The 26,077-nt window shown below is 50.2% G+C and overlaps 7 protein-coding genes across 7 annotated transcripts; 2 read left to right on the top strand and 5 right to left on the bottom strand.

Annotated features, from left to right (window-relative positions):
* Nucleotides 1-1,049: 1,049 nt before the first annotated feature.
* On the bottom strand, nt 1,050-1,956 carry PV10_02701 (uncharacterized protein; the record flags this gene model as incomplete). Its single annotated transcript, XM_016367048.1, has 2 exons — nt 1,050-1,614; nt 1,670-1,956. 2 exons carry the CDS (start codon nt 1,954-1,956, stop codon nt 1,050-1,052), a joined length of 852 nt encoding a protein of 283 aa, XP_016226566.1.
* A 1,020-nt stretch (nt 1,957-2,976) lies between these two features.
* On the bottom strand, nt 2,977-4,441 carry PV10_02700 (uncharacterized protein). Its single transcript, XM_016367047.1, has 3 exons — nt 3,821-4,441; nt 3,529-3,632; nt 2,977-3,469 (listed from the first exon to the last, which is right to left on the bottom strand). The coding sequence occupies exons 1-3, from the start codon at nt 3,913-3,915 to the stop codon at nt 3,219-3,221; spliced, it is 450 nt and encodes a 149-aa protein (XP_016226565.1). The 5' UTR covers nt 3,916-4,441; the 3' UTR covers nt 2,977-3,218.
* Nucleotides 4,442-11,376: 6,935 nt separating this feature from the next.
* Nucleotides 11,377-12,551, bottom strand: PV10_02699 (uncharacterized protein). Its single transcript, XM_016367046.1, has one exon. It carries the CDS (start codon nt 12,282-12,284, stop codon nt 11,535-11,537), a length of 750 nt encoding a protein of 249 aa, XP_016226564.1. The 5' UTR covers nt 12,285-12,551; the 3' UTR covers nt 11,377-11,534.
* A 2,398-nt stretch (nt 12,552-14,949) lies between these two features.
* On the top strand, nt 14,950-19,452 carry PV10_02698 (uncharacterized protein). Its single transcript, XM_016367045.1, has 3 exons — nt 14,950-15,343; nt 15,559-16,612; nt 16,669-19,452. The coding sequence occupies exons 2-3, from the start codon at nt 15,583-15,585 to the stop codon at nt 18,930-18,932; spliced, it is 3,294 nt and encodes a 1,097-aa protein (XP_016226563.1). The 5' UTR covers nt 14,950-15,343; nt 15,559-15,582; the 3' UTR covers nt 18,933-19,452.
* Nucleotides 19,453-19,456: 4 nt separating this feature from the next.
* On the bottom strand, nt 19,457-22,179 carry PV10_02697 (uncharacterized protein). The gene has a single exon (XM_016367044.1). The coding sequence runs from the start codon at nt 22,087-22,089 to the stop codon at nt 19,510-19,512; it is 2,580 nt and encodes an 859-aa protein (XP_016226562.1). The 5' UTR covers nt 22,090-22,179; the 3' UTR covers nt 19,457-19,509.
* Nucleotides 22,180-23,201: 1,022 nt separating this feature from the next.
* On the top strand, nt 23,202-24,248 carry PV10_02696 (uncharacterized protein; the record flags this gene model as incomplete). The annotated part of the gene is made up of 1 exon (XM_016367043.1): nt 23,202-24,248. One exon carries the CDS (start codon nt 23,202-23,204, stop codon nt 24,246-24,248), a length of 1,047 nt encoding a protein of 348 aa, XP_016226561.1.
* A 560-nt stretch (nt 24,249-24,808) lies between these two features.
* On the bottom strand, nt 24,809-25,490 carry PV10_02695 (uncharacterized protein; the record flags this gene model as incomplete). The annotated part of the gene is made up of 2 exons (XM_016367042.1): nt 24,809-24,964; nt 25,227-25,490. The coding sequence occupies 2 exons, from the start codon at nt 25,488-25,490 to the stop codon at nt 24,809-24,811; spliced, it is 420 nt and encodes a 139-aa protein (XP_016226560.1).
* Nucleotides 25,491-26,077: the final 587 nt, after the last annotated feature.

Here is a 26,077-nt window from a genome sequence, read left to right as displayed (position 1 = left end):
TTCTCTGGGCGAAGCGATGCTCCTGCGGGGATCGTTGCGAAGGCCGCCATTGTAGAGATCATACAACGGGACAGGCTGAGGAGCTGAAGTTGGGCAAGGGATACTCAGTGGTCACAGAATTCCTTTTGTATTTCTACTTAATCAACAGAGATGCACAGAATCATATTCAGACATTCTGGCTGTCGTGGTCCGAGGGTAGGTCGTGAACCTTCCTCCCATCCTGGGGGCATTCTGAGATAGTCCCGAGGTTAAAACTCAAGGCTGCGTCAGACAATGGTGAGTACATAGGTGATGGAGAGGTGAAGACAAATACTTCGTAACCTCGTGACGACAATCTGGCCTAGGAAAAGGCCTGTCATAGCATTTCTAGGCAAGGCATATACTCTCAACTTTAGACTGTATCTACCTTGTAGTTGTCTCGAGGTCAGAGGGTGGACGACAGGTTAATCAGCCTTGTGATTGAGTATGTACGAAGAAGCTGACTAACTGTGGAGACACTTTTCCCCGTGACTGTAGGTATTTGTGGTAGTCCTGGGCCAGTCACTTCTTACCTTGTAGTTTGATTCCTTTGGGAGGGTATTTTACTAACTCTGGCTAAGTAGCAGTATGGCCGAGGGGCCGAGGGGGCGCCTCGGGCTCTCTCCACCCCTATAGCTACCCACAAATCTATCCCCAAGACAACCTCTTAGTACCCTAGAGCTACCTTTGCGCTGAGTCTACCCCTATAAGCCCTTATAATGATTCGCTCTTCAGGGCCACCTATATGAAACTCTCCCCCTCTCGGGCTACTAGTCCTTGTCGCTCCTCTATAGGTACGTCTGATATGAGTGATACCGGATACAATTAGCCCTCTAACGCCTTTTGTGATGTCGTTTTGGAGAATACGGCTTGAATCTTCGCGAGGATCGAGTTTGACTATAATGTTTCATTCGTTACTATCCAGGGGTGGGTATAATCACTGCACCGCTTGCTCCATACCGCGATGAAAGTCGAGGAAATAACCATCAAAAAGGCCATCGCATAGCCAATTGGTAGATCAGAGATGTACACTATTGATCAATGTTGGTTGATGAGGTGAGATCCTTCCACTCATCCAGCAACTTGACGGTGCCTTCACACTTCCCCTTGATGAAGTCGTAACTATCAGGCCCCAGGGGCAACCTAATTGGGATGTCCTTGCCCGTTGCGCCGGTGAGAACATCAATGATCACCTTGGAGCCCTTTTTCACGTCGCCAGGCTGGTTGTTATTGGCCGATTCCAAGAGGGCTTCTCCCTGGCGCACAGCAGTGTCGCCGTCATAATCGGGAATGACATTCTTCTTAACACCCTTGTTGCCTGTGTGCAGAAGGTTGGACCGGAAATAGCCTGGTTCGATGCAGACAACTTTGATGCCAAACTCTGCTAGTTCATATGTGAGAGACTCGGAGAAGGCGCTGACTGCCCACTTGGACGCGCAATAGGCTCCACCGCCGCCCATGCCAGACCATGCGCCTATGCTGGAGATGTTGGCAATGGCTCCTGATCGAGCTGCTCTCATATATGGTACAATCGCTCTGGTGACGTTCAACAGGCCAAAGACGTTGGTGTCAAATTGAGCCTGTATGTCTTCAGGTCTAGGGATGGAAGTTAGGACGATGGCTTGGGAATGGGTAATAGGGATGCTCTTACGTGAGTTCTTCAATTCCACCGCTTTGCACATACCCGGCGTTGTTGATAAGATAGTCGATTCTGCCGTATAGTTTGAATGCAGTTTCAGCAACCTGTTTGATTTGGTCCAGGGGTGCAGTGACGTCGAGACTGAGGGTATCAGCCCCAGCGTCTTTGAGCTCTTTCAGTTTGTCGACATTCCGAGCTGTGGCGACAACTTTATCACCACGAGCCAGAGCTGTCAGAGTCAATTGCTTGCCAAACCCAGTCGACGTGCCTGTGATGAACCAGACTTTGGGAGAACTCATTGTGGTCGAGATGGTTGTAACTGTTGGGAATTTTAGTTAAATGACGATGTGTTCAGATAGTATGTCTCAATGGAACACAAGACGATATGGTTTATGCGAACTTTGACGCTCTGGAGGGTGGAAAGGGACAAATTTATATCAATCACAAACCTCGAGTATTTTCCAGAGCCAGCGCCAGCGACATGCGGATGGATGACAAGGTTCCCCACTTACCAAGGGCTTGACTAATGGAGTTAAGTTTAATAGCAGCGGCATGTCAGCGATGTCAAAAGCGCCATAGAGAGAAACGAATAGCGGAGTTTCAGTCACTATTTTCGATTTCTAGCATACAAGATACCTGTGGTGGGTGCAAAGCGGCCGCAAATGTTTTTTGTAGGTGCGGGCGAGGCGGACAGAGCGGGTTAAAGGCATTCTGGACCACTAGTATGTCATCCTTACACGCGGACTTGGCAGTCTTTATATCCGCTAAAATCTCCCGCCACCGCTCGCCTGTTATCTTGATAGTGACACGCCTTTTAGACCCGGATCTTAACACCGATAAAAGCTCAACATTGGACAATTCAACCACGCTGATAAAGTAATGAAGAACCAGCCAATGCGATGACTGGTACGGATGCCTCTTCATGTACTGGTTGGGTAGAATGGAGAAGGCGGCAAAAAACCACAAAGAACTAGATGTACTGGCATGTGATCCTGTGTGGCTGTTGTGAGGAGCCACAGGTGGTGATGACCAGCCAGGCACTTCCAGGTACGAAGGACCGATCTGGGCTGGAGAAACCCCGCACCTTCCCTAATCTGAGGCCCGAGGGGCCTCTCTGAGGCCTGCAGGGCAAGAGTGACATGGTGTTGTGAGTCGCCGCTGCCTAATGAACAACAAATGAGCAACACGACTCCAAAGGCTCCTTCCTCGGTTGTTTTGGAATGAGAAAGTCTTGGTTTCTCGTTGGCTGATGTTGGCACTGGTGGACAGCGCATGCCCCGTGGCCCTAGGGTTGGGGTCATGCACAGCGATTCGATGGATGGGAGACTGGTACATGCTTGATTCATCATCACTATCCTCGATTACATTTATTATGGGTTCAAGGTCGCGTTGTAAGTGACAAGGTAGGTGAGGCCTGAGAATCGTCTCCTCCATCTGATAGGCATACATTCGGCCGACTTTTATCAACTTGATCCAAGTTGGACATGATCTATGTGACAATAGGACTTTTTCGAAGAAGATTGTGTCAAGCGGCCGCAATTGATGCGGATCGGGCTTGTCTCTATTCCTCGCCATCAAGGTCTTCAGTCTCGGCCTCGACGGCGTCTGTCTTGCTTTCGGAGCCGGCGAGAACCTTGGTCTTGACAGCGGGCTCGTCTTCCTCCTTTTCAGCCTCCTCCTCGGCATCGTCCTCGACTTCTTGCTCGAATTCCTCGACCTCTTCCTCGTCATCCGCTTCGCCGTTAGTTGCTTTGGACTTTTTGGGAGCGGGCTCGGCCGCATCCGTATCGGCTTTGCGCTTCTTGGGTGGAGCTGTTGAGGTCCAAGAGTCAGCGAGTAGATAGAAAGGATACTAGAGCATTGGGACAAACCTTCTTCCTCCTCGGGTTCGTCGTCACCCTCTCCCTCTTCATCTTCCTCCTCCTCGTCTTCTTCTCCGTCTTCCTCGCCGGACCCCACCTCGGAGTCTTCGTATCTATGACGCAAGGATGTCAGTGTGGCACTCGTGTAGACATCAGGCAGGAAAGCTGGGTCGCGGTGACGTGGACATGACAACATGGAAGTGGTTTGGGCTCAGAGAGGGCGCAAAGACCGCGTGGGACACCAGACAGTATAGATGGCCTATGGTCACAATCAAACAATCAAAGGTCGAGGGAATCTTACTCTTCTTCCTCTTCTTCGTCGTCAGAGGGGAGGGCTACAAGCTCCTCTTCTTCCTCTTCATCATCAGAGTCTTGACGTCTTCTTCGAGGAGCCATGGCGAAGTCGCGGCGGCTGTGATGTAGTGATGGAGGGGGGGCGAGAAGAATGGAGCAGAGAGGGGCGAAAATGGCAGGGCAAGATGTAGCGCGAAGGGTATGGGAACTACACAAGTCCTGTAGGTGCGAGGGAGAGAACAATGGGAGACAAGTTGAAGGAGAGCGAAAGGGCACGGCTGAGACTTTTGAGGGACGGGGGAAGCTCCTCGCAAAACGTCAGGGCCGAGAGCTTTGGGACAGTAACAAGGCGGATGGAGAGGTCAGCTTGGAGGTGCGACGCAACGAGCAAGGCAAGGGGAATGGCTGGAGGCCATGGCTACGACAAGTGGGTAACGGCATAGACCCGTAAAAAGTCAAGGTAGAGTTACCAGGCAGGAGACAGGTTCATAGGGAGGGTGCTGGCGTCACTGGCAAGCCTGAGTAAGAAGTCAAGCTCTCTCCCCTTTGAAGGGGGGAGATGGAGAAAGGGAAGGGAGAAGCCGCAGAAGAGGCTGGAAGGTCAGACGAGGAAGCGAAATGGTGACAGATGGAGAGGGAAGAGACTAACGAGATAGAGAGACGAGGGGGAAGGGGAATCGGTTGGTGCCAGAGCAAGAGCTCTCTACTCCGGAAGCTGGTGCACCAGCAGAGTGGCAGAGTGACAGACCAGTTCAAGTTGAGGAGGATTTTTGGAGGAGGGAGGGAGGATGAGGGGACGTGCAAGAATCAGGCAAGACCAAAGTGGCAGAGTGGGTATCTTTCCCACCTCTTCCATTGCTAGGCGTGAGTCTGCTGAACTGCCACGGCTGCCACAGCGCTGGCCTGAGAGAGAGGCACACACCACGACAAGATGTGCTCAGAGATCGAGAGAGGGAAAGTGAGAGAGATCCCTGGCCGAGGGGATCGAGGGGGGCCCCTTGGGGTCCGAGGGGCCATGGGCTGAGACTGATCAGTAGTAGTACTCCGTAGTGAGAGCAAGAGCCACCTCGGCCAGGAGTCAGTCCAGGGATCCGGCACCAAAGAGATCCTCTGCCGAATTTGCCCAAGTAAGGCACTTGTTACTCGCAGTTGAGCCGATGTTGCCCAATAAAGATGGAATTACGACATCTCCGGCTTAGGGTGAAGCTCGCGCAAGTGATAGGTCTTCCTGCCGGTGGGAGGCGGTGGGCAGGAACAACGGGTGGGCGGGACTGGCGGGTAGCCTGATGATAGGCATGACGAGAGTCTACGTCAACTCTCAACTCTCAACTCTTGCTCGACTCTCGAGGGCGAGGAGCAGAGGACCTGCAGGAGGGAGGTTGCCCCACCATAGCTTTTAGGGAAAGTCAGGTCTCAGCTTTGGCCTGGGAGGAGCCTGGAGTACCGCAGCACCGAGCCACCTACCAAAGCGACCTACTACTGACTCAGGTACCTACCTAAGCCACCACCTACCTACTCCTACTCGTACGGATCTGGTGCCCTCATAATAGATCTTTCCTGCCTCTTCAAATCATGTGGCTGCCGTTCCTGACTCAAGACATTCCGCCAAGCACTTCCCGATTCGGAGTATGGGTGCTTCTTTCCTGCAACAGCAGCTCAAGATCATGCTCCACCACTATACGGACCACATGGAACTCCGACTTCCATGCGTTTCCTTCTGTAGACTACTCTTTTCAATCCTTTTTGCCGGATAAAAGACCTCAAAGGTGCCCAAAGCTCGATCAGAAGCCCTCCTGGTCCATCATTGTTTCAGAATCTCAATTGGACAGATCGAATCCCTCAACCATTCCAGGAAATGACCAGGTAATTGCCCATGTGCGATCCTCCTCTTTATGTGTATTTTTTCCTGAAATGAGCCGAGTTATGATATCATTCTCCGTGATTACTGCCTGTATACCTCGTTCAGCGGATACAAACAAAGGGATTTGTTCTGCCTGACCACCATCAGGTGGCATGACTTTTGGGCAACTCTTTGGACGCCTGCTGCTTGTCCCAGCCGAAAACATCGCCAGGTAAATATGACTGACTCCAAGGAACAAGGTTCGGCTGTCGGCATCAACGGCTCGACCTTGAACTTATATTGGCAACCTCTTGTTTCCCCGTGAGTTCCACGGGCATGCCGCTTGTGTAGCCTTTTCACAGCTCCACCTCTCTCCGTACCACATTCGGGGGTTTCTCTTTTCCACCTGGATTGACTCAACTTGACTAATCGGCGATCTCATCTGCTGAGCTCCCTACAAACACGACCAACACTGCTGCGAATGCTGTGGTTGACATGAAGACATCTGCTCGCCTTTGAGCAATGATGCTCATCACCAGTGAGAAGATCAGGCTCATCAGACATATTGCTGTCAACCGAGCCGCCATAGACTGGACGCTGAACAAGACAAGAATCGACAGTGCCGGAATCACAGCCGACAACAACATACAGATCGTATTGCCCACCTTTATCAGCATTTCCGGCGTGTATTCCCATGTACCATCAAATACTTTCTCCGGCATCGACCGGTGAATCTTGTGCCCAACAAGACGGTGGTATAATGGTACTACCTTGTCTCCCAGGAACGTGGCCAATGGATCCCAAGGTGTACCGTTATCCTGCAGAACCATCAGGTCCGCTTCAAACTCCTCCTCTCGAAAGATCCCTGCTTCCACCCCGTACAGAAAGTCGTTGCCTCCGCTTTCCTCATCGTACCAGTGTCTGCGTAGCTCCAGCTCGTCTCTTCGGGGCACTTGCAGCGCATTGATCCGCGAAGTCTGTAATGCCGACGAGTCTATCTTGATATCAGCATCAGCTCCACTTCAACCATTCATTCTTTGGCTCAGAACTCACGGTACTGGGCCAGTAGCTCTCTCGACCGCTCAAAAATTCCCTCAATGTCTGTCTCCGACAGCTTCTCCGGACTTTCGATCCACCGGCGGTCAAATTCGTTCATCCCAGGATACTTCCTAATCTCCTCAATCACCATCTCTAGGTGCATCAGCTCCGCCTGTTGATGCAGCATGATCTCAGTGTTTAGCCTTTTGAATTTTCGAAATGTCTCCTGGTTACGCCTCGACACCATCATTTTGGCTAGTGCACCATATCCAGTCATTATGGCGGTGGGCCGATCAGGGCGGAGTTCGGTTGTCTCCTTGTCAATAGAAGGAATGCTGTCTAACACGCTGGGAGCACAATGGCACACAGAACTTATATTCGGAACCAGATCCGTTCCACTGTACGACTGTCCATGTAACATGGCGCAATTGGGGGGTGCGCCCTTTTGGTGCCCGAGCCGATGGATGTGAGGCAAGTCCGTTGGACCAAAGATGGGCTGAACCGCCCCAAACCGCAGCACTGCAACCCATGCTCAAATGGTGGCAAGGCAATTTGAGGCGCTCAAAGGCATCCGTGATGACACTCACGTGTTCCACACATTATTTTGATGGGAATTTGGGCGGCTGCCAGCCATTTACCACAAGCTATTCGCTGAAAATTGTTCCCAACAATCCAGATGCCTCTATAGGGAGTCATCCACCTCGTTTCAAGCAGCAAACGACCTGTGCACGTGTCGAAGCTCTTCAATCTCTTTGTAGACATTCACATGTTATCAACAGCTGGTTTGGTTTTTTGAATGTCACCCAAATCCCAGGCATGGAACATATGAATAGGATCGATGGCTGCATTACCAAGTTGATTACTAGCCTCCGAACTTCCGGAAGCAGGTCATAGCACATCATGTTCTGCCATCGAGGTTCCTAACAACACGGCTAGTGGTTTTCTCACTCTCCCAGCCCTCCCGTTGTTGTACATGATTCAGCTTTTGCGACAACACAAGGCAAATCGCCAGAGTTATAATAGAGATGTCGAGCACCTTCCGAGAAATCCAAAATACGCCGACGCACCGAGCGATGGATGCCATGTCTCAATGCCACGGAAACGGACAGGTGCGGGTCTGAGGAGACTGCAGCCACCACTTCAGAAGTACAACGCCATGGGACAAAGTGTCATGGTGCAGCTGGATGTGCCGACACTCGTGCGACGATATCCCAAACAATGCATTTTCAATTTTCACGGAGATCACAATCTTACCTTCGACGATCAAGCATGAACATTTATGAACACCTAACTTGGTCCACTCGGCTCACAGATTTTGCCTAGATCTTCTGAATGAGGGCTCTGCTTGACCCAATTGTCAGTCCTCGCATTGGGACCTTCTTTTCGGTTGAAACTTTTTGCACTTGTGTCTATCGTATTCCAGAAAACCCTCAGTCAGCGAGGGCAATGGTTGGACTTTTGACTTTTGACGAGCTGCATTCAACAACATTCAGGTGGTGGTTGTGGACATATCAATTGTTCCAAAGGCAGACCCAGGAATGGAAAACCCTGTATGGAAGAGTGATTCTGCTTCTCAAGCTGGTGTCCCTTGTGGCACGTCCACATCAATGTGATGAGGAATCAGTTCTCAGAGAACCGCTCCCATTCGAGGAGGAAAGCATCGGAGTGCCTCTGCCAAGTGTGCCCATGTTGATCCATCAACGGCGGAAGTTGGGTTCGCATGAAGGTTGGCAACCACTAGGGAAGTCTCTCAGGTTGGGGTTGCTTGATACAGGGTCCCAGTTCAATCTCATAAGCAGCAAGATGCAGCAAGAATTGAACCTGCCGATAACACCCTATAATGGAGGTGTCTATTCGCTGGCTGGATGTACCGACATTGTCGGTCAAACCTCGATCGTTTGGCAGTATGGGTCTGGTACCCTACCTCTTTGGACTCCTCACAAGCAACATCGGACACGATTCTACATATTTTCGCCAGATTGCGAACCTGCATTCGACTGCCTTCTTGGAGCACCTTGGATCCGCGAGAACAGGATGGATTTCCTGGTGTTGCTGTGGTGGCTAACGATGCATGAAAGAGGTTATCCCCAAACCGATCAAGAGGACTCGAACACCCAGATGGAAGACAGCACCATATGCGCAGTCTAGACAAAAGTTTTTTTTACAGTGACTCCCATGCGCAGGGTCCTTCAGCATCTATATGGTGCAAACCGTCATGGTCAGGTGGTGCGGCTGTGTCATAACAATCGGGCATCGAGTTCTGGAGATCGGTGCTTCGGAGAGTCGGAAATGGGTCGTCCTCAGCGGTGCATTGGACGAGTAACGATGGAAGGTTTACAGGGGTTTGACATGGTGTTTAGCCATGTTGGAAGTCTCATCTCAACACGTGTGTAACATTGGGGGACCTGCCGAGTGTCTGGCAGCAAAAGCCCGAGCCCAAGACAAAATAGATTTCTTTCAGGTTGGTATAAGTCATGCTTTGGATACCCGAATCAGGATACTTTGTTCCTTGAACATTTCGAGACGTGCATTTTCCATCTGACCCCCCCTTGAAGGTGAAACAATTTCTCAATGTGGGCACAATTTCCAAATGACATGGAAAGTGACAAATGCGTCGCCCGCATCCGCGACCTTGAGGTACAAGAACTGGAGAAGACACAACAGTGGCAGATGAGGTGCAAGTAGCGTTTTACGGAGCGAACAAGAGTGTTTCATGGCCGTGGCCAACAGCTATATAAAGAATGTCCGGGTCTACCAATGTCTTGCAGCCAGCGCAGCAGGATTTCAATTGAGGCTTGGGCTTGAGCGCAAGTTTGTCGTACAAACGCTGTTGCTGAACATCTGCTTCGCCTTGCGGTTGCCACACAGCTTGTGGAATGGCAGCAGGAACACAGCGGTGGGCCTCGAATGCTTGTCCTCAAGACGAGCAGCTTCAACCATCTTATCAAGCATGGAAAGCAGCACGGCCTCAACTCTTCCATCGACCACAGTCGTCTCCTTCGATGGTAAGTCAGAAATATGGCTTACCTTGCCAGCTGAGTCTCTGTTGTTTCTGAATTCCTTTGGTCTTTGTTCTTTCCCTGGAAGATGTGCTGACCCATGATGTGTTTCTCTTCCAGGCGGGTAGCAACAGTCCAACGTCGATTTCAGTCATGGCCGACGGCCAAGAGACGATCATCAAGCTCAACAAGGCAGTTCGTGATGAGGCATTGCAGAGCTCGCTCATATCAGCAACCAAAGCGAGTGCAACCAAGGGGAAAGTGAAGCCAAACACCGTCACCACGTTCACCGACCAACATGGTAAAGTGTATAATTGCAACAGAACCATCACACTTCGCTGGTACTACGAGAATGGCATGCAGACCTTCGAAGAGACCTTTCACATCGTCGAACGACTCGACCGGCCCAACGATGGCGGTGAATGGGATGTCGTACTGCGCAGGGACATTCCCCCTGGTCCTGAAAGGCGAATGCCGCAAGCCAATCCCATCTGCTATGCTCCTGGCATGGCGAGGTCGGCGCAACAAAAGAAGGAAAAGGTCGAGCGAGACAAGGAGAAATATCAGGCTCAGAAACAAGCACAGATGAATATTTGTCAAGCTCAAATTGCAAGAAAGCAGGCTCAGGCTCAAGCTGCAAAGCAAGGCGGGAAGTGATATAAGGAGACAAATGGGCTGGCTGATTACGTGGTTGGAGTAAGGAACCCAGGCCCAGGGAACTATATTGTGATTGGATTGTTTCCAAGTTGGAGTTGAAATGAGCATTCGAGGAATTCGGTTTGTTGTTCAAAAGGAATGTGGGAAGAAAGTACCTTGGTTGGTGTCTGAGGAAGTCCAACCTATAGATAGTTAGTATACTTGTATTGTAGTTGGTTTAGTTAAAACCCAAGGTAGCCACGAAGGCCGAGGGGGCCCTCGGGCCAAAATAGCCCCTGGGATGGTTCATAAAACGGGTCAAGGATTCTTCATTGATTACCATGTCAAAATGTCGACATGCTATGAAATCCCCTTTGCCGAATCAACCTGACGACATGATTTTTCTCTCGACAAAGTCATCGCCTCGGGAATGTGTAATTCCACTACAGGAAACACATGACATACGTAGACGGGTATGTAATCCGCACCTACGACGACATCATTATGAAGAAGCAAGGACAATTTGGAGCACGCAAGTAAGTACCTAGGTACCTAAGAACAAGGCACAATATCCATACTATTGAAAGTATCCCACATAATCGACAACGTCCAAATGTCATGGACAATATTCCACCCAAAACCCAACCACCAAAAACTGGATTTTAAGCATCTTTCAGACCTAAGTACTTTAAACTCGTTTGCTGGCCCATCAAGTGAGCCCAAGGTTTCCTTATACGGCAGCCAAGGATCCCAAATCAAGTCATGTGCTGGTCATTTGTATGGGCGATACACTTTGTCCACTGCACCCCCGCACTACGTCTACAGTTTAAGAATGAACTTAACCATGAATTTTGGATTTTGGGGGCGAGCCGCACCTAGAAGGACTTGTTGAACTCAAGAGGGTTCTAGATCCGCCCCATGTAACCTCACTTGAATTTGGGTGTTAAGGTTAACCTTGTTTCTGAAGGATGCTCATTCGTCAGGATGGATGGCAATAACTATGTACCCGTGTACTTCAATTCCTTGATGTAAGGACATATACTGATAGAGGGCTGCATCGTTGGCAATATTGATTGCGACACAGGTAAGTAGGTAGTTAAGAATGTTTCTTCCCTAGGTAAGTATTCCCAATAATCCTACAATCCAAGAAAAACGCACGCTGGCTTGTTCTACAACACTAGGTACTTAGACAGAACTTGTCTACCCTATCATGCCTGCCCTCCATTCACCGCAATTGTCTGTCCCGTAATCCATCTCGCACCGTCACCAGCCAAATACGCAATAGTATCTGCAATTTCCTCTGGAGTACCAATCCGATTATGCGGATTCAAACCAGCGATAGCTTTCAAGACCTGTTCACTTTTTCCCTCGTAGAACAAATCCGTCCCCGTCGGACCCGGAGCCACGGCATTGACCCTAATCCCTTTCTTTGCCACGAGATCCTTTGATAAGACACGCACGAGTTGTTCAATCGCTCCTTTCGTGGTACAGTAGAGTGTATAAGGCGGGCTGACTGTAGAAGCATGATTCTGTGTAGTTGAGACGAGAATGATAGAACCGCCCGCGGGGATGTGAGGCAGGGCTTTCTGGACGAGAAAATACGGTCCCTTGACGTTGAGGTTGAATGCACGGTCAAAGTCCGCTTCTGTGGTGGATTCAATGGTTTTCATGGGTAGAATGCCTGCGTTGGGTACTAAGATGTCGATTTTCCCGTATTTATCAACGGTGGCTTGCACGAGTTGTTCGACTCCATTGACGGTACCGGCGTCGGCTTGCACGGCAAAGGTCTTGTCGGCACCAAGGCTTTGGACTAGTTGCTCTGCTGCCGCAGAGTCCCGGCCGTAGTTGATGACCACTTTTGCTCCGAGTTTTACAAGCGTTGTTGCTGTGGCTGCTCCGATGCCTTTGGATCCGCCGGTGACGACGGCGACTTTGCCGGAGAGAGGGCTGGATGTCATGGTGTTGGGATGGGTAGAATCGGATTTCGTGTGGTCAAGGAAGGTGGATCTTGATTGTTCGAGAATGGGTGTGAAGTTAGACTGTAGCGCTCAAGTACCTCTAAGATCTTTGATTTGGATATTGGTTAGGTGATATAAGTCGTTAACCGGAAGTCTGATGAGATTCTCTTGTGAACCAAGGGGAAATCTAAGAATTATATACTTGGGTTCACATCCTTTAATCTACGCGGAATGAGAAGATTTCGTCCCTAAATCCATGGATAAGATAATCTAATAGCATGTAGAATGTTACTAGACTCAAAAAGACCATCTACATCAATAGCTTTTCCAGAAAGTCAAGAACAAATGCTGATCATGTCATATCGAACACATGTTTCCATGTGCTCTCGCCGGCGTTTAGCCTCAAGCCCGCGTTTATGGCCTTGGCGATCTGGAGATAAGGCCAAATCCCTAAGATTGACCATGAGAATGCCTCCTTTAGGCCGAAAATCTTGCATTATAGCAATTACGTATGCCGCTAACTCCCCAAAAGTTCACTTGGCGAGCTTGTTTTCCGGCATCTTCCTGTCGATAAAGTCCGACATCGACTTCCAGTCAATAATGATATCACCCACAATATCTCATGTTCTCATTGATGTTCTAGAAGGTAGATAGATGCCTACCCAGATACCTTCCTGATCCAGATCGCCGTCACGATCAGCAAAGGATAAACACTTCACTTATGGTCCAAGCGGGTCTTGCTTTCGGCAACTCCCCCGTACTTAGATCTTCCACATCGACCACTTGTTTGTTGAGTTGATAGAGTTCTAGATCTTCTACTCAGGGTGAGGCACCTGTAACGTAGCAAAGGGCGCACAGGATGCCGATATAAACGTGATCGAAGCATTTGAGCGTAGTCACGTGACATCTTGCATATGTTCCAGACTGGATGAAGCCTCGATGGAACTCAAGGCGCAAAGAAATTGTATATACAGTCAAGCAACTATATCTCCGAAGACGTTTGAAGATTAAGAATGTGTGTGGAAGTAGAGACCTTACACCTGAGAAAGGCGAATACACTGTGCGAATCCTCCATAGAATCAATATCGGATGAGAAATCTATTTCTGGGAGACCGGGTGAGCACTATGAAAGGTCCGCTGGAAAAATCTCGATTCAATGTGCAGTAGTCACAAAGTTAACTGTGGGGAAGAAGCAACAGCCGTGAGAGCCATCTTCCTTCAGACGGCAGGGCCCAACCGAGTGATGAGGTAAAATTCGGCAGCTGGTGCCACAAATGCCACCAGAACCAAAAATGCGGGGGAAAGGAGGTGACGGGCAGTGCCACTTCCGTTTTCTTCTGATCAGGTGCTAAGACACCGCATGATAGAGAAACCTTGCAGCGGTACGAGTGGCAGCTTTGACAACGCCAGAGTGGACACTATTGGCCACGTGAGAAGAAGGAATTTGAGTCTAGCAGTCATGAGGTGTAATGATCCATCGGTGAGATGGCTTGAATATGCTCGATTTGTGGCACCTGTTAAGAATCAATGGTGAAGCTAGTTTTTACAAGGGAAGCCGCCCGAAGCCCATGCGAACATGTTTTACAGTACATCGAGTTGCAATCTCAGGCCTAATATTGCGCCATGCATCTGCGGGTCGCCAACGTTATTATGCAAAAATGTTTCTTTCGCTATGGACTTCGGAATCAGATCAATGATGAAGATAACAATAAGAATGAGGCGATAAAAGTGCGTGTCTTTGCTCAAAATGCCACCTGGTATCCCAAGCTTAGCGATGGTTATTCACGGCGAAACAACTTGGTTAGGCGTTGTCAGCGCAGGAACGGAGCCACAGCTAAAGGACCAAGGTAACCTGGAGCTGCCAAGTCGCTTTCTTTTCACTCTAGTCTCTTACTAACCGCCCCGCCGAAAGCGACCTGAACCGTGACTCAGTTGCGGGGGGACAAGAAAGAATCAGTTCAGGCGGCATAAATGGCTCATTAGTGACTTCCAATTTGACCAGCTGAGGAACAGTGGACTCTTGGAATAGGACTCGGTGGTCTCATTAGTTATGGCATTGTAGGCGTTGCTGCATCACCAGATGAATCAATCAATCATGCATCATCACAATCGTCATTCACACGTAAATTCTGAGTCCCAAACCTGAAAAGAGTCAACGGCATGGCTAGTGTGATGCCAGAATGTGGTACCTGAACTCAACCTTGGCCCATGCACGAGGAACGCAGCCAATAGTAATCTGCTCAATTCTCAGACAAGCCAACAGCGATTTGTCCCCAAAGTGCCTGCGGGCCTTGGGGCTCCATCGAGGACCCAAAATGATGATGGTGACGAGCTTTCCCACCCCCAAGAACGACTCTTACTGGCTGCTTGGCCCGATACAGTGGTTGTACATGCTGTAACTTGGTAGCGTTGGCGAGCCACGTCCTGGCCTTCCCTCGGGCTCCTCGGGGCATCCTTCTGGGCGTGCTGTGGCCATCGTTCCACCGCCTGGCTGCCTCTTCTTGGGCTTTAATCCCTATTCCCTCTTCCCTCTTGACCGACTCGAGCCGAATCAGGGATAAGTGGGCACTAGGCACGACTAGGCACTGGCCACTGGCCATTGACGTTCCAGCCCTGCCTAGTTTGCCCTTTATTCTACCGCATAAGCCCTCGACAATCGCGATTTTGAGTCGATCTCAATCTCAGTCGAGATAGATAATGAAGTGACGGCCAGAAAGCAAAGTACCGAAGACCCGACTTCCTTCTGATGTTCTGTTCTTTCACGTTGTTGCACTTGTGCACATCATCGCCATCAACAAACATTCACCTCAACCACTCATCCACCGTGACCTGGTCAGTGGCCTGCATATCTCTGGGCACGCCTCAATCCTACAATTAGAGACATTTCCAGACCCCAACACCGCCTCGTGGCCATAGTACCCATATCTTCTCACCATTTCGCCCTCTGCCTCTACACTCAAGTCATTCTTCCAATTCTCATTTGTTTTGTTTTCTGACCGTTGAGCTTCCTTTTCACCTCCATCGCAACCGTCAGGTCGCCTTTGTCTCATCAAAACTAGGTATGTAGCATACTTCTCGCAAACCCAATTGCGTCGCCCAGCTTTTCTCCAACCCCATTTCTTATCACGACGATCCCTCGATCGTCATCCCGCCGTTGTACCACGATTTTGGCCCACCTACCCATGACAGCATCCTCCTTCCACTGCCTTCCTTTCTCCTGCCTTCATTCTTCACTTTCCCCCACTTCATACTGACAACATTCTCATGCTCATAGACATCAAGCATTCACTTGCCCATCATGTCCGCCCAAGTCATCCCAACCGTTCCTCCTCGCCCTGCTCGTTCCCAACAAGTTGCCTCACAACAAGGTGTGGGCAAGCTGCCAGATATCCCTCCTCGACCCATCAACAAACGCCTCGACCGTTCCATATCCCCCGCAAACTTTCCTCGGAGTCCTTTGAACGAGCCATGGTCCGCCAACCTGTCCCGTCAGAAGACCAGCGAACGCGAGTCCCTCCCCAGACCTCCTAGCGTCCAGAATCTGCCTTCAATCGGCCAAGAGGGCATGGAATATGCCGAGATCATGGACCTCCAGACAAACCAGCAACCTCCCACTTCCTCCCTTGGTGCAGATGCCGCCGCTCAAACTCGGAATATCGGCCAGGACCTGAAGCTTTATGCACCAAAGCCCTCTTTGCCAAAATCAAGTGCTACAGCTCAAGTCCAAGCCGTCACACGAACCGATAGCACACCGGCTCCATTTCTGGGTGTCGCTGGCTTTGGTAAACCTCCCACGCCTAGCATCGAGGAGAATGATCACTTGCACCAGGTGAGAACAAGATCCAGCTTTTCCAGACCAGGCTCCGCTATTGAAGGTCGCAGACCCTCCACCGAAGGCAGTCGTCGCTCCATGGACGAAGGCCGCCGCCTCTCCATTTATGGCGACGAGCAAGGCCCTGCTGAGCTTGGTCTGCGTGTGCCCATCAACCCTCTCCTGGGAGACGTCCAAGCCCCTTCCCCCGCTCCTCATAGTCCCCACACTACTGGCAACAATACCGAGAAGCGGAGATCCCATCATTCTAGGACCAAGAGTGGCAGAGAAACATTCGCGCCTCCGGGCAGTTACGGGTTGCATAGCCATGGCCAAGCGCCCCAAGACAAGTTTGAAAAAGACTGGTATGCAAAACACCCAGAGGTCGCCCAGTTTGAGGAGACACATGGCCATGGTGTGTATGAAAGCATAGGCAGTGGCCGCGGCAGCTTTGCCTTGAGCAGCGATGATCTCAACCAGATCGTCCGTAACACCGCAAGTCGTGCTTCCAACCTTGGTAAGTCTGCCTTCTTTGAACTCCCATGTTTCTTCTTGAGCTCACTAGTGCCACAGGGACTTCTTCAACCGCACTCTCCTACCCAGACGAGCAAGTTGGCTACACCGCGTCCGAGCTGTTCTCACGCTCCCAACAAAACACCCCCAACAGCCTTGCTCGCACTGTCACAAACACATCTCAGCCGGCAACCGAGTCACCCCTACGAAAGGCTAGTTTCCCCGCAGATGAAACTATTCCGGCCGAGGTGCGGAGAGGCAGGCTTTCAATATCTGGCCGATCAGATGATGCTATCGATAGTGAAGCTGAACAAGAAGTCCATATTGAGCCTCAGCGCCGTTACAACAAAGTGACTGGTGGTGAAGAAAGTCTTAACGAAACAAGACCAGTACGATCTTCCATCTCCCACCCAACTGATGAAGACAACTATATCAATGAACATGGCTACTCCGTTCCAATTCTGGCTGAGGATGAGGTTGCCAAAGAGGTTGGAATAAGCCACATGCAACCCGCAGTGTCACCTAAACAAGAACGCCACAGCAGCTTTCATGACGATTATCGTGGCGATGGTACCCCAGGCTCACGCCCATCCAGTCGACCAACCAGCTTGTACGGCTCCTCGAGTAATTCCAATACCTTGCAAAGATTTGTCTCCCACCACGACGACAGAGAAAACCAGCACACTCCACTCGAGGATGTTACTGAGTACGAGCCGTTGTTCCCAGAAGACGATGGTCAGAAGCCGATAAGCCACGCCGAGCGTTTCAAACAGAGGCCAAACGCTCTGAAGCAACGATTTCCCAGCCAAGATATCTGGGAGGACACTCCCAGCAGTGCATTATACTCTGCAACCGTGTCAACTCCAGATCTCCCGGAGCAGGTCGGAAGCCAGGGACTGGACAAGGAGACGTCCAAGACCTTCGAGACCTCCGAGCAGGAGCATGCAAGAAAAGGGGAGGCCACGGAAGCTGATCGACAAACCTTTGCACCCAGAGAAGAGAGATTGGCCAAATCTGTCTTCGCACCCCACCTGCGAAATGACATGCCTACGAGACCCGGAGCCATACCTCGTTTCCCTAGCTCAGATATCTGGGAAGACAGTCCAGAGAGCCACCACCTCGTGACGACAGTCAGTGCCGCTCAAACTGAAGATGAGCCAGACAGCCCAACCGAGGCTACCGCAAAGCCTTTGGTGCCCCCTCGACCAGGGAAGAGTAGACTCGGAGAAGGCGCCTCGTCAGCTCAAGAAGCTCCGAGTGTACCCGCTCGCCCCGACAAGGAGGTCCATGCAGCGCCACCCTTCGGAGCTACCCTGACTGAACCGAAAGGCTCATCACCGACTGAACTGAAGAAGGTGCCCAGTATTCCTGGTCGACCAAAACCCCAGATTCCTGCCCGGCCCAAGAAACCTGCCGGAGATGTCTTAACGAAACAGACATCCCCAGAGGCAGCCGAGCCTGCGCAAGACAAGGTGTCTCCGCCTTTGGCTAAAGTGAAGCCGCAGGTTCCGGCTCGACCAGGCACAGGGCCAAAAATTGCGAATCTTCGTGGCAGTTTTATGAACGATCTCAATCAAAAGCTAGGCCTAGGACCTCCTAAAGAAAAAGAGCCAGAACCAGCCGAAGAGACTAAGACCCTCGACGATGCCCGGAAGAGTAGAGCCCGCGGACCACAAAGAAGGGCACCGGCCAGGTCACCAGCAGCGAGCGCAACATCGCCCCCAACTCTGCAATTTTCAATGTTCAAGCCTCATTCTCTCTGGACGATCGACGACACGGATGAAATCAATGTAACAAGTATCTCATCATCCAAGCCGGCCGACGAGCCTCTTCAAGCTGCGCTGGAGACCACAGGAGTCTCCGACTCCAAGTCAGAGCAACTCAAGAGTGCCACAGTGGCCGACAGCCCTCTTCCTTCTACAATCGACACCACTGATCATGAACCATCTACGAAGGACGAGATCACCCCATCCTCTGCCCCAACTGACAGTAAAACGCCAGAACCTTCTCTTGGCACGCCGACCCAGGAAAGATCCAACCCTCTGAGCCAAAAAACTTCAGTCGAAGACGTCGGTCTATCGAACGCGACAACTGCAAGTAGCGGCCAGGCAGACGGTCCTGAGTTGGAAAGAGAACAAGTCGACCCAAGCACAGATGCCATTCCCGTCAGCAAACAGACCACCGCCAGCACTGACGATGGAACTGCACCACTGGAGAAGACGACAACTCATGAACCTGAACCTGAGACATTTACCGAGCCAAGACTCAAAGGCACCGTGGAAGCTGAAGGGGAACCTGGCAAGGAGAGCGCAGAGCAGGTATAGGCTCGTCATAGGTTATTTGCATATATTGGTGCGAGTATCCAATCATTATTTGGAATATGTTAGAGCTTGTTAGCGGCCCCAACGGCTAGCTGGGCCCAATCCCCCCAGGAAAGAGCTTCTGGGCGAAACGAAACCCTGGATATGGAATTATGGTTATGGTTAAAGACACAACACCACCAAACAGCCTGTCGCATCACCAACCTTAGGTACCTACCTACCTGTATGGCTGATGTGATTATGGATGGGTCAGTATTGATATGTGACGTGGTGGGATTGGAACTGATGGATGGTATTTCTGTTTCGACGCGGAGTTGGGTTCTATTCATTCGTCTCGACAAGAAGAAGAATTGATACACTAGATACAATTTCGACCTGTGTTCTTTCACTCAAAGTTAATCGTTGTATTATCATGTCCACTAACGTAAGACTAAGAGTTGTCTGTACGTACAGTTCTTTGGCTTGACTAGCGACTCTCTTTAGCTTATCAATAGTGAAAGAAGACTTATTGTTTTGTCATTTGTTTATACATGTACACAAGACTAGACCTAAGTTTCTCGTGAAAGCAAGCATCGATGAATCAATCGAACATGTCATCGAAATCGGCCGCTCTAGGACGAGCTCGTCGACCTTGGGCATGTGGTTCTGATGCAGATGACGAAGCTTCCGGTGGCGGCTGTGGCGGCTGTGGCGGCCGTGAATCAGCGTCTTTCATATCTGTGTCTGGCACCTCCGCCGGCGGTGGTGGAGGTAGACCTGGAGGTGGAGGCACCTGGCCAGGCTCGTCTGCCTCGAATTCCTCGTCACTCGAATCTACCATAGGAGTTCCATCAAGATCTGCATCATCAAAACCCTCGTCCCCTTCCTCGCCCTCATTCCCATCCGGTCGCATTGGAGTGCCGTCGATGCCGCTATCCACGTCCATTCGACTCCCGTCAATACGGGCTGAGTAGCCCTGGTTAGGCCCGGACCCAGTCTCTGAACTTTCGACGCTACGCCATCTATTGATGTTGGCGGTGTTCTTGTCTTTGGCCGACATGTCTGATTCTTTTGCTTCCTTTTCTCTTTTTTCCTGCTCGTGTTTCTCCTTTGCCGTTAATGGTGGATTTAGAAATCCCTGGACAAATCCTTCGTGTGCATCCTGTGGGAATACACACCATCCTTCCCAGAGACTCAGAACGCTTTGCACACTGCGTCGCCATTTGTCCGCTTTCAACTTGCCCCAGTTGTATCGCCGTTCTGCGCGTCCAAGGATGGGGAATACATTTTGACGACGGAGTTGTGTTTCGAATAAAGACCGGTATCGCCAGGCGTGCCGTACGCCGGAGCTTGCGGAACATGATAGGATGTCGGAGACGAGATAGAGGCCGACGAGAGAGGTTGCTGTTGTGTCTTTGAGAGTTGAGGATGAGGGTTTCTGCTCGCTCTCGGCGTCAATATCCGGCGTAGCCTCGTCTTCTTCAGAGGAGTTCCTGCTTGACTTTGGCTTTTGTACTGCGAAGCAGAATGGATTAATGATGTTCCTGGTGATTAATGTTACGATTTCATCTGCTCCAGCCCCGGCGTGCTCGATGGCGAAATCTGTCACCCGGGCTACGTCACCCTTTCGAAGTTTGGAGTTGGAGTCGGGTAATCGAGAGAGGAGATAGACAAGTTTGGTCTTTGCGAGAGGGTTTAAATACCCTGCACCATCATTGTCGTGTGTTTCGGTCGTCACGCCGCTCATTCTCTGATGATCATGATATCGTCTAGCCAAGCCGCCATCCTCTTCCATATCCTCTTCGTCGGATGAATTATAGTCGTCATCACTGATGAACTCTTCAATCTTGGTAGTGTATTCGAACTTTAACCCGTCTTCAGGCGGAACCCACATGCTCTGGCCCTCGAAGATGACATCTCCTTGAGGACGTGACCCGTAGCCTCCTGCCGGTCTCCTTCGATTTCTGGCTGTGGCGTTGGTCAGGATCTCCCAAAGTCGCCAACGATAGTAGACACCTCCTGTCGATCGGGAATTCCAAAGCCATGCCCACTGTTCATCGCGCTGAATGTTTGGGCGGGACATTAACAAGGCTTCGAATTCGGGTCCGTACGAAAGCAAGGCTTCTACAGTCTTGTGGATGAGTTTCAATTGCTTGAGGTCGGAAGGCGGAATGACGGAGATTTGTGTGGAAGGCATATTGGACCGAGGTCCATAAGGCGTGGAAGAAGTGTATGATGTAGGTGGGGCGAACCGATTGTAATTCTGTCCTGGTGGAGGAGCCCGCGAGAGTGAGGTGTTTTGTGGGATCGGCTTCGCGCCAAAGGGAAGACTGTTGAGGTTTCCTGAAGGAACATTACTGCCCAATGAGGTCGAGCCAGACAAAGCAGCTGAAGAAAGATGACGAGAGATGGACAGATTAAATCCAAAGCCTAGATATCGGTTCTGCAAGTGTGAAACCATTGTGTCGATGTCGGTGGCAGGTGTTTCAGCCGCAAGGGTGATGATGGCTGAGATGGATTTTCTCTCGCTAGGAGTAGAACTTGCAGGCAGTATGCGAACGTCTTCAACGGTCAACGGCGATGGGGCAAAGAGCCCTTTAATGACCGCAGGCGATGTCTTGGGGGGAAGGGATGAGAGATGTAGTGTTGGCTTTGCAGCTGCCTTGATCTCGTCCGCATCACCATGTTCTACCTCTCTTTCTTGACGACGGAAATCACTTCGGTCTCGCGGGTGATTGGTATCTCGATCATTGTTGTATGAGAGCATCCCCCGGTCTCGGTCGCGCTCACGCTCCCAGGAACCAGAGTATTCATCGCGTTGTCTCTTCTTCCCAAACGATGGCGAAGGCCCTAGACTCCCAGGTCCGCTTTTTGGTAGCGATGGGCTGGGCCCGAGGCTGCCAGGGCCACTCTTCAAACTTGTGGTGGTGAAGTGTCTCTTCCCTGGAGCGGGACCGTAGCCGCCGGAGGAGGGCCCGCCAGAGCCAGCGGTAGGCCGCTTTGATGGGTAATGAGAGTCACTCTCATCATCGAAACTTTTGACAAAGTCTTCTAGAACAGCAGCAGTCTCTGCTTTCTCTCGGGCCTTCTTTGCCTCCGCTTCGGCCTTTTGTCGTTCGAAGATGGATTTCTTTGCTGGAGCACCGAATTTGGAGGAGAGATCGGCGGCCGGAGGGGTCATGATGAAGGATTTAGATGTCGGGTCTGGTGGATGGTAGACATGCTCCGATCCACCAATATATCGGAGAATGTTACAATCCGCATCCAGTGGTCGAATGCGCCTGTAAAGAGTGGGAGGATGGACAAGCCATTTGAAGTCGATGTTACGATTGTACGAAGCTGATCAAAAGTTCCGCCGTAAACTGAACCTCTATTACTACGGGGGAGTATTTACATTCACTGGCGCAACGGCCAACGTCAATATCAACGACATCTTGTTTGGCTCTTATTACAGGTTTGCATACTCAATGATTGAAAACATGCTTGAGCAAGCCAACCTAAGTGTGATCGAAGGGCCGATTGCCTTCTTCAGTACATATCCAAGTTGTATATCCGCTTGGCTTTTACCAGCATTTGACCTTGGATACAAGTGTCCTCAACACCACCATTGTCAAGAACAATGCATCCAAGATGCCAGAAGAAGAAAGCTTACGATGACTTGAATCTATACATATCAATGTAAGATATATGAAGAGGGTATCAGGCACAGCACGCCCACTACCCTAGCAGCTAGCTCGCTCCCATGATCCTCTTCTGCTTATGAGCCCAATCCACAACATGTCTGAGAATGGGACCATCGTGGCCATTGGATTTTGGCCTGGTCAAAGCTTGCTCCATGTCACCAGTTCGGATGCTACTGAACATATGATGGTAATGTCTAGTTGTGAAGCAGTCAAACCTTGACAGCAGCCGATGGTCGTTTGCTTGTTATGGAACTCAGATCTCAGTCAATATGAAGGTCAGCAAGTGCGCCGTCAAACATGCACGTGTCAAGTTTCCTACTTGGTTGTTTGAGATACAGGACAATCCGGGAATACATTGTTACGTTGTTGATAAGATGCACATGGAAAACTCAGAGAGATCAGATCTTCCTTCTCACCCAGAGACACAATTTCTTCTTCTGCTACACGCACGTTTTCCTTGATTGCTTGTGAACATCGACATTTCTCACATTAGCTAGCGGTTGCTACAGATACTTGCTCTCTCCCTCATCCTCCATGAGCCTTCCTCCATGACACCAGGAGCTACCAACAACACTTGCTTCCCAATCCCACTTGCTGGTGTCTGATGGCCATGGCCAACTACCGATATGCCAAAGAGACATCTGGCCTACCATTCTTCCAGAATCTTGTACATCAAGCAGAGAATGGAAACCCTCCATCAGACACGATACCATACTGGAGACAGATAGAGTTGATGGCAATCATTGCAGCTACAATGTCCGAACAGACCATGGCCATGCTCAAGTCCAGCAAGCACCACAGATGTGCCTTGACGGAAGATCTGATATGGGAACTGCCAAAACCCACGCTTGATGCTCATCGAAGATTCAGCGAGCAAAAAGACAACTTGTGCACTGAACAGGAAGCCACAACAGCCACATACACACTAGAGCGTGAACAACTTCTCCATTCGGACCTCCTGGATCCAGACGTCAAATACCTTTTGGTTGCTCAGCGTGGGGTTCTCAACGCCTTCACCGATTTGGACATCGCATACCAGATCTGTGGGACATATGAGCTACAACTCAAAAACGCCGACCTCAGCATGCGAGCATACGATGTGGCCTTTGGGGTGGAAAAATTGTTCCAAGAGGTGTACTGGCATCTTCAACTCCTGGTAGCTAAGCATCCATGGTTGGAACCTGACCTCGACAATCTCATCGACTATCATTGCCTGAAGCTTTACTTTGACGACCGCTTCGCGGACCCCGAAACCAGCCACGCATTCCGGTTCAAGTGCTCTATTTGCGAAGAAGATCTGTACACCTACTCTCCTCCTGCTCGGCTGCGAGAGGAATTTGAAGCAAAGAAATCTGCAAGAGCCGCAGGGAACAAGCTGGAAATGGGTCCAAGTATCTGTCGTGCAGTAGGTCCTATGATCTGCTCAGATTGTCATACTGGATTCCACGCAGAATGCCTCGTTACCAAACTCAGTCCTACTCGGGGAGGCCTTTGCCCTAATTGTAAGAAATGGAAGTCGAAAGAAGTGTGCCAAGGTATTCTGGACGACCATATCCCAGCGCAGCGATTCATCAACATCTTTGACAAGATCGATTCTACCTACAAACTCGTTGGTTCTGAAGAACACATTAGAGGCGACAGAGCTAGCGGTTTTTGAAGGTTGTATTTCCTGCATGCCATGAAGATAGATGCATGGTTCTCAGATTGGTTCACCCGTTGGGACATGTCAGGCAGGTCACTGAGGCAAAGGAGCATTGGGATTAAACCACATAGCACCCTAGAATAGATTGGATTCTTCGTGGCCGACGGCCATAGAACTCGGAATGATGATCATAAAACCCAGGCCTCGTTCTCGTGATGGATGTCGTCTCGCTAGTATTGCACATCCAAGATCAAGTCATGAACTGATGAATAGGATAGTCGACGAAGGATCCACTCATTCTCTACCAGTCTTTAAACCTACATCATCACTCCAAAAAGTTCGTTTTGATCGACAGATGACCCATATTTGATTTCATGATCGTCTTTTCAGGCATCTTAGCGCATCGCATCAGTTGGTGTGTCATCAAATTCATTTCATACAATATGAGTCCAATGATGGGTATAAAATAGGTATAATCCAACATCAGAATTCCTCCCAACTTCGCCAAATATCAAGTCAGACTAGACTCCCTCTCTGTCTCTCCCTCTGGAGAAAATTCTATCAAGATGCTGGAATCATTCGATTTCCGCACCCGCCACAGAACTTGTCGGTCGGTCGACATTGGTTTCCGCATTCCGTGCAGAAGACAAGACTTCGTCCTTGCCCTTGCCCTGGCGCAGATGCAGATTCAGCCGCAGGTACAGACGATAGCGATGACGATAGTACCGGTTCTGTCTGTGGGTGTATCGGTGGTGACATTGACGACGACATAGTCCTCGAACTCTGACCACCGAGTCCTCGAGCATCCAGTCTCAATCTCTCCATTTCCTTCTCTATATCGTCCTCTACCATCTCCCTCTCTCTACCCTTTCCTACCTTCGCCATATCCCTCTCTCTTTTTATTTTCTCCCTCTCTTCCCTCTCCATTTCCCTCTCCATATTCCTCTTCATCTTCATTTTCTCTCTTTCTTCCTTTTCAATTTCCTTTCTTACTCTCTGTCTCTCTCGTTCCTCACGATCCATTTCCATTTTAATCTGGCGTTTCTCTTTCTCGAGATCTTTTTCCTGCTTTCTCGCTTCTCGTTCTTGTTCTTGTTGGACGCGTCTGGCATCTCGTTCCGCGTCGGTCTGTGCTCTTCTCTCTTCTCGTCTCATTTGGGCTTCGAGATTGGCTTCGCGTTGTTCTTTTTGCCATTCCATGCGTCGCTGACGTTCGACCATGCGTTGACCGCGTTCGATCAAGCGAAGGGCGGACATTATGAATATTGTATAATATGATATGTGGGTTTCGGGTCTGCTTTCGTTTGGGAGCTTGGTGAGGTCTGGAAAGGCAGATTGTTGTGTTAGCAAGAGTTACGTAGTCTTTGCGATGTGATAATGTCTGTTAAAAGTGACATAACATGACATGACGAACCTTTCAATCCAAGTGAGTTACTGTTCCCTGTTCTAGTCTGTTCTGTTCTGTAATGCAATGTGATACGATACGATGCGCGCCTGTCCTTCATCAAATACAAGGGGGACTGTATCCTAACACTCGAACTTTGTTAAAGAATCATATCCGTATGTATCAATCAGCCTTCCAGCTTCCCAGATCGTTCGCCGAGGACGAGTCTGCCGCCAAGGCCATCATCCGTAGCTGTTGTTGGGAAGAGGAGCCTCCAAGCAATCTATCTTCTTGTCCCCCCGTTCGAAGTTCCACATGACACACCACTCACACATATTCGGAGTCCCAAGCCCAGCCCTATCATTTTAGAGGAGCACTCTCTTTTCTCATCACTTACCTCTCATATCTCTCACCCTGCCGGTTCTGGCTTGTCACTACTGCGCTAAACAGATAGTGATAT

Source organism: Exophiala mesophila (genome assembly GCF_000836275.1).
Source record: "Exophiala mesophila strain CBS 40295 unplaced genomic scaffold supercont1.2, whole genome shotgun sequence".
In the NCBI taxonomy this organism is placed as follows: Eukaryota; Fungi; Ascomycota; class Eurotiomycetes; order Chaetothyriales; family Herpotrichiellaceae; genus Exophiala; species Exophiala mesophila.
Note: the sequence above shows the minus strand (reverse complement) of the source record. Positions and strands in the feature narration are given on the sequence as shown.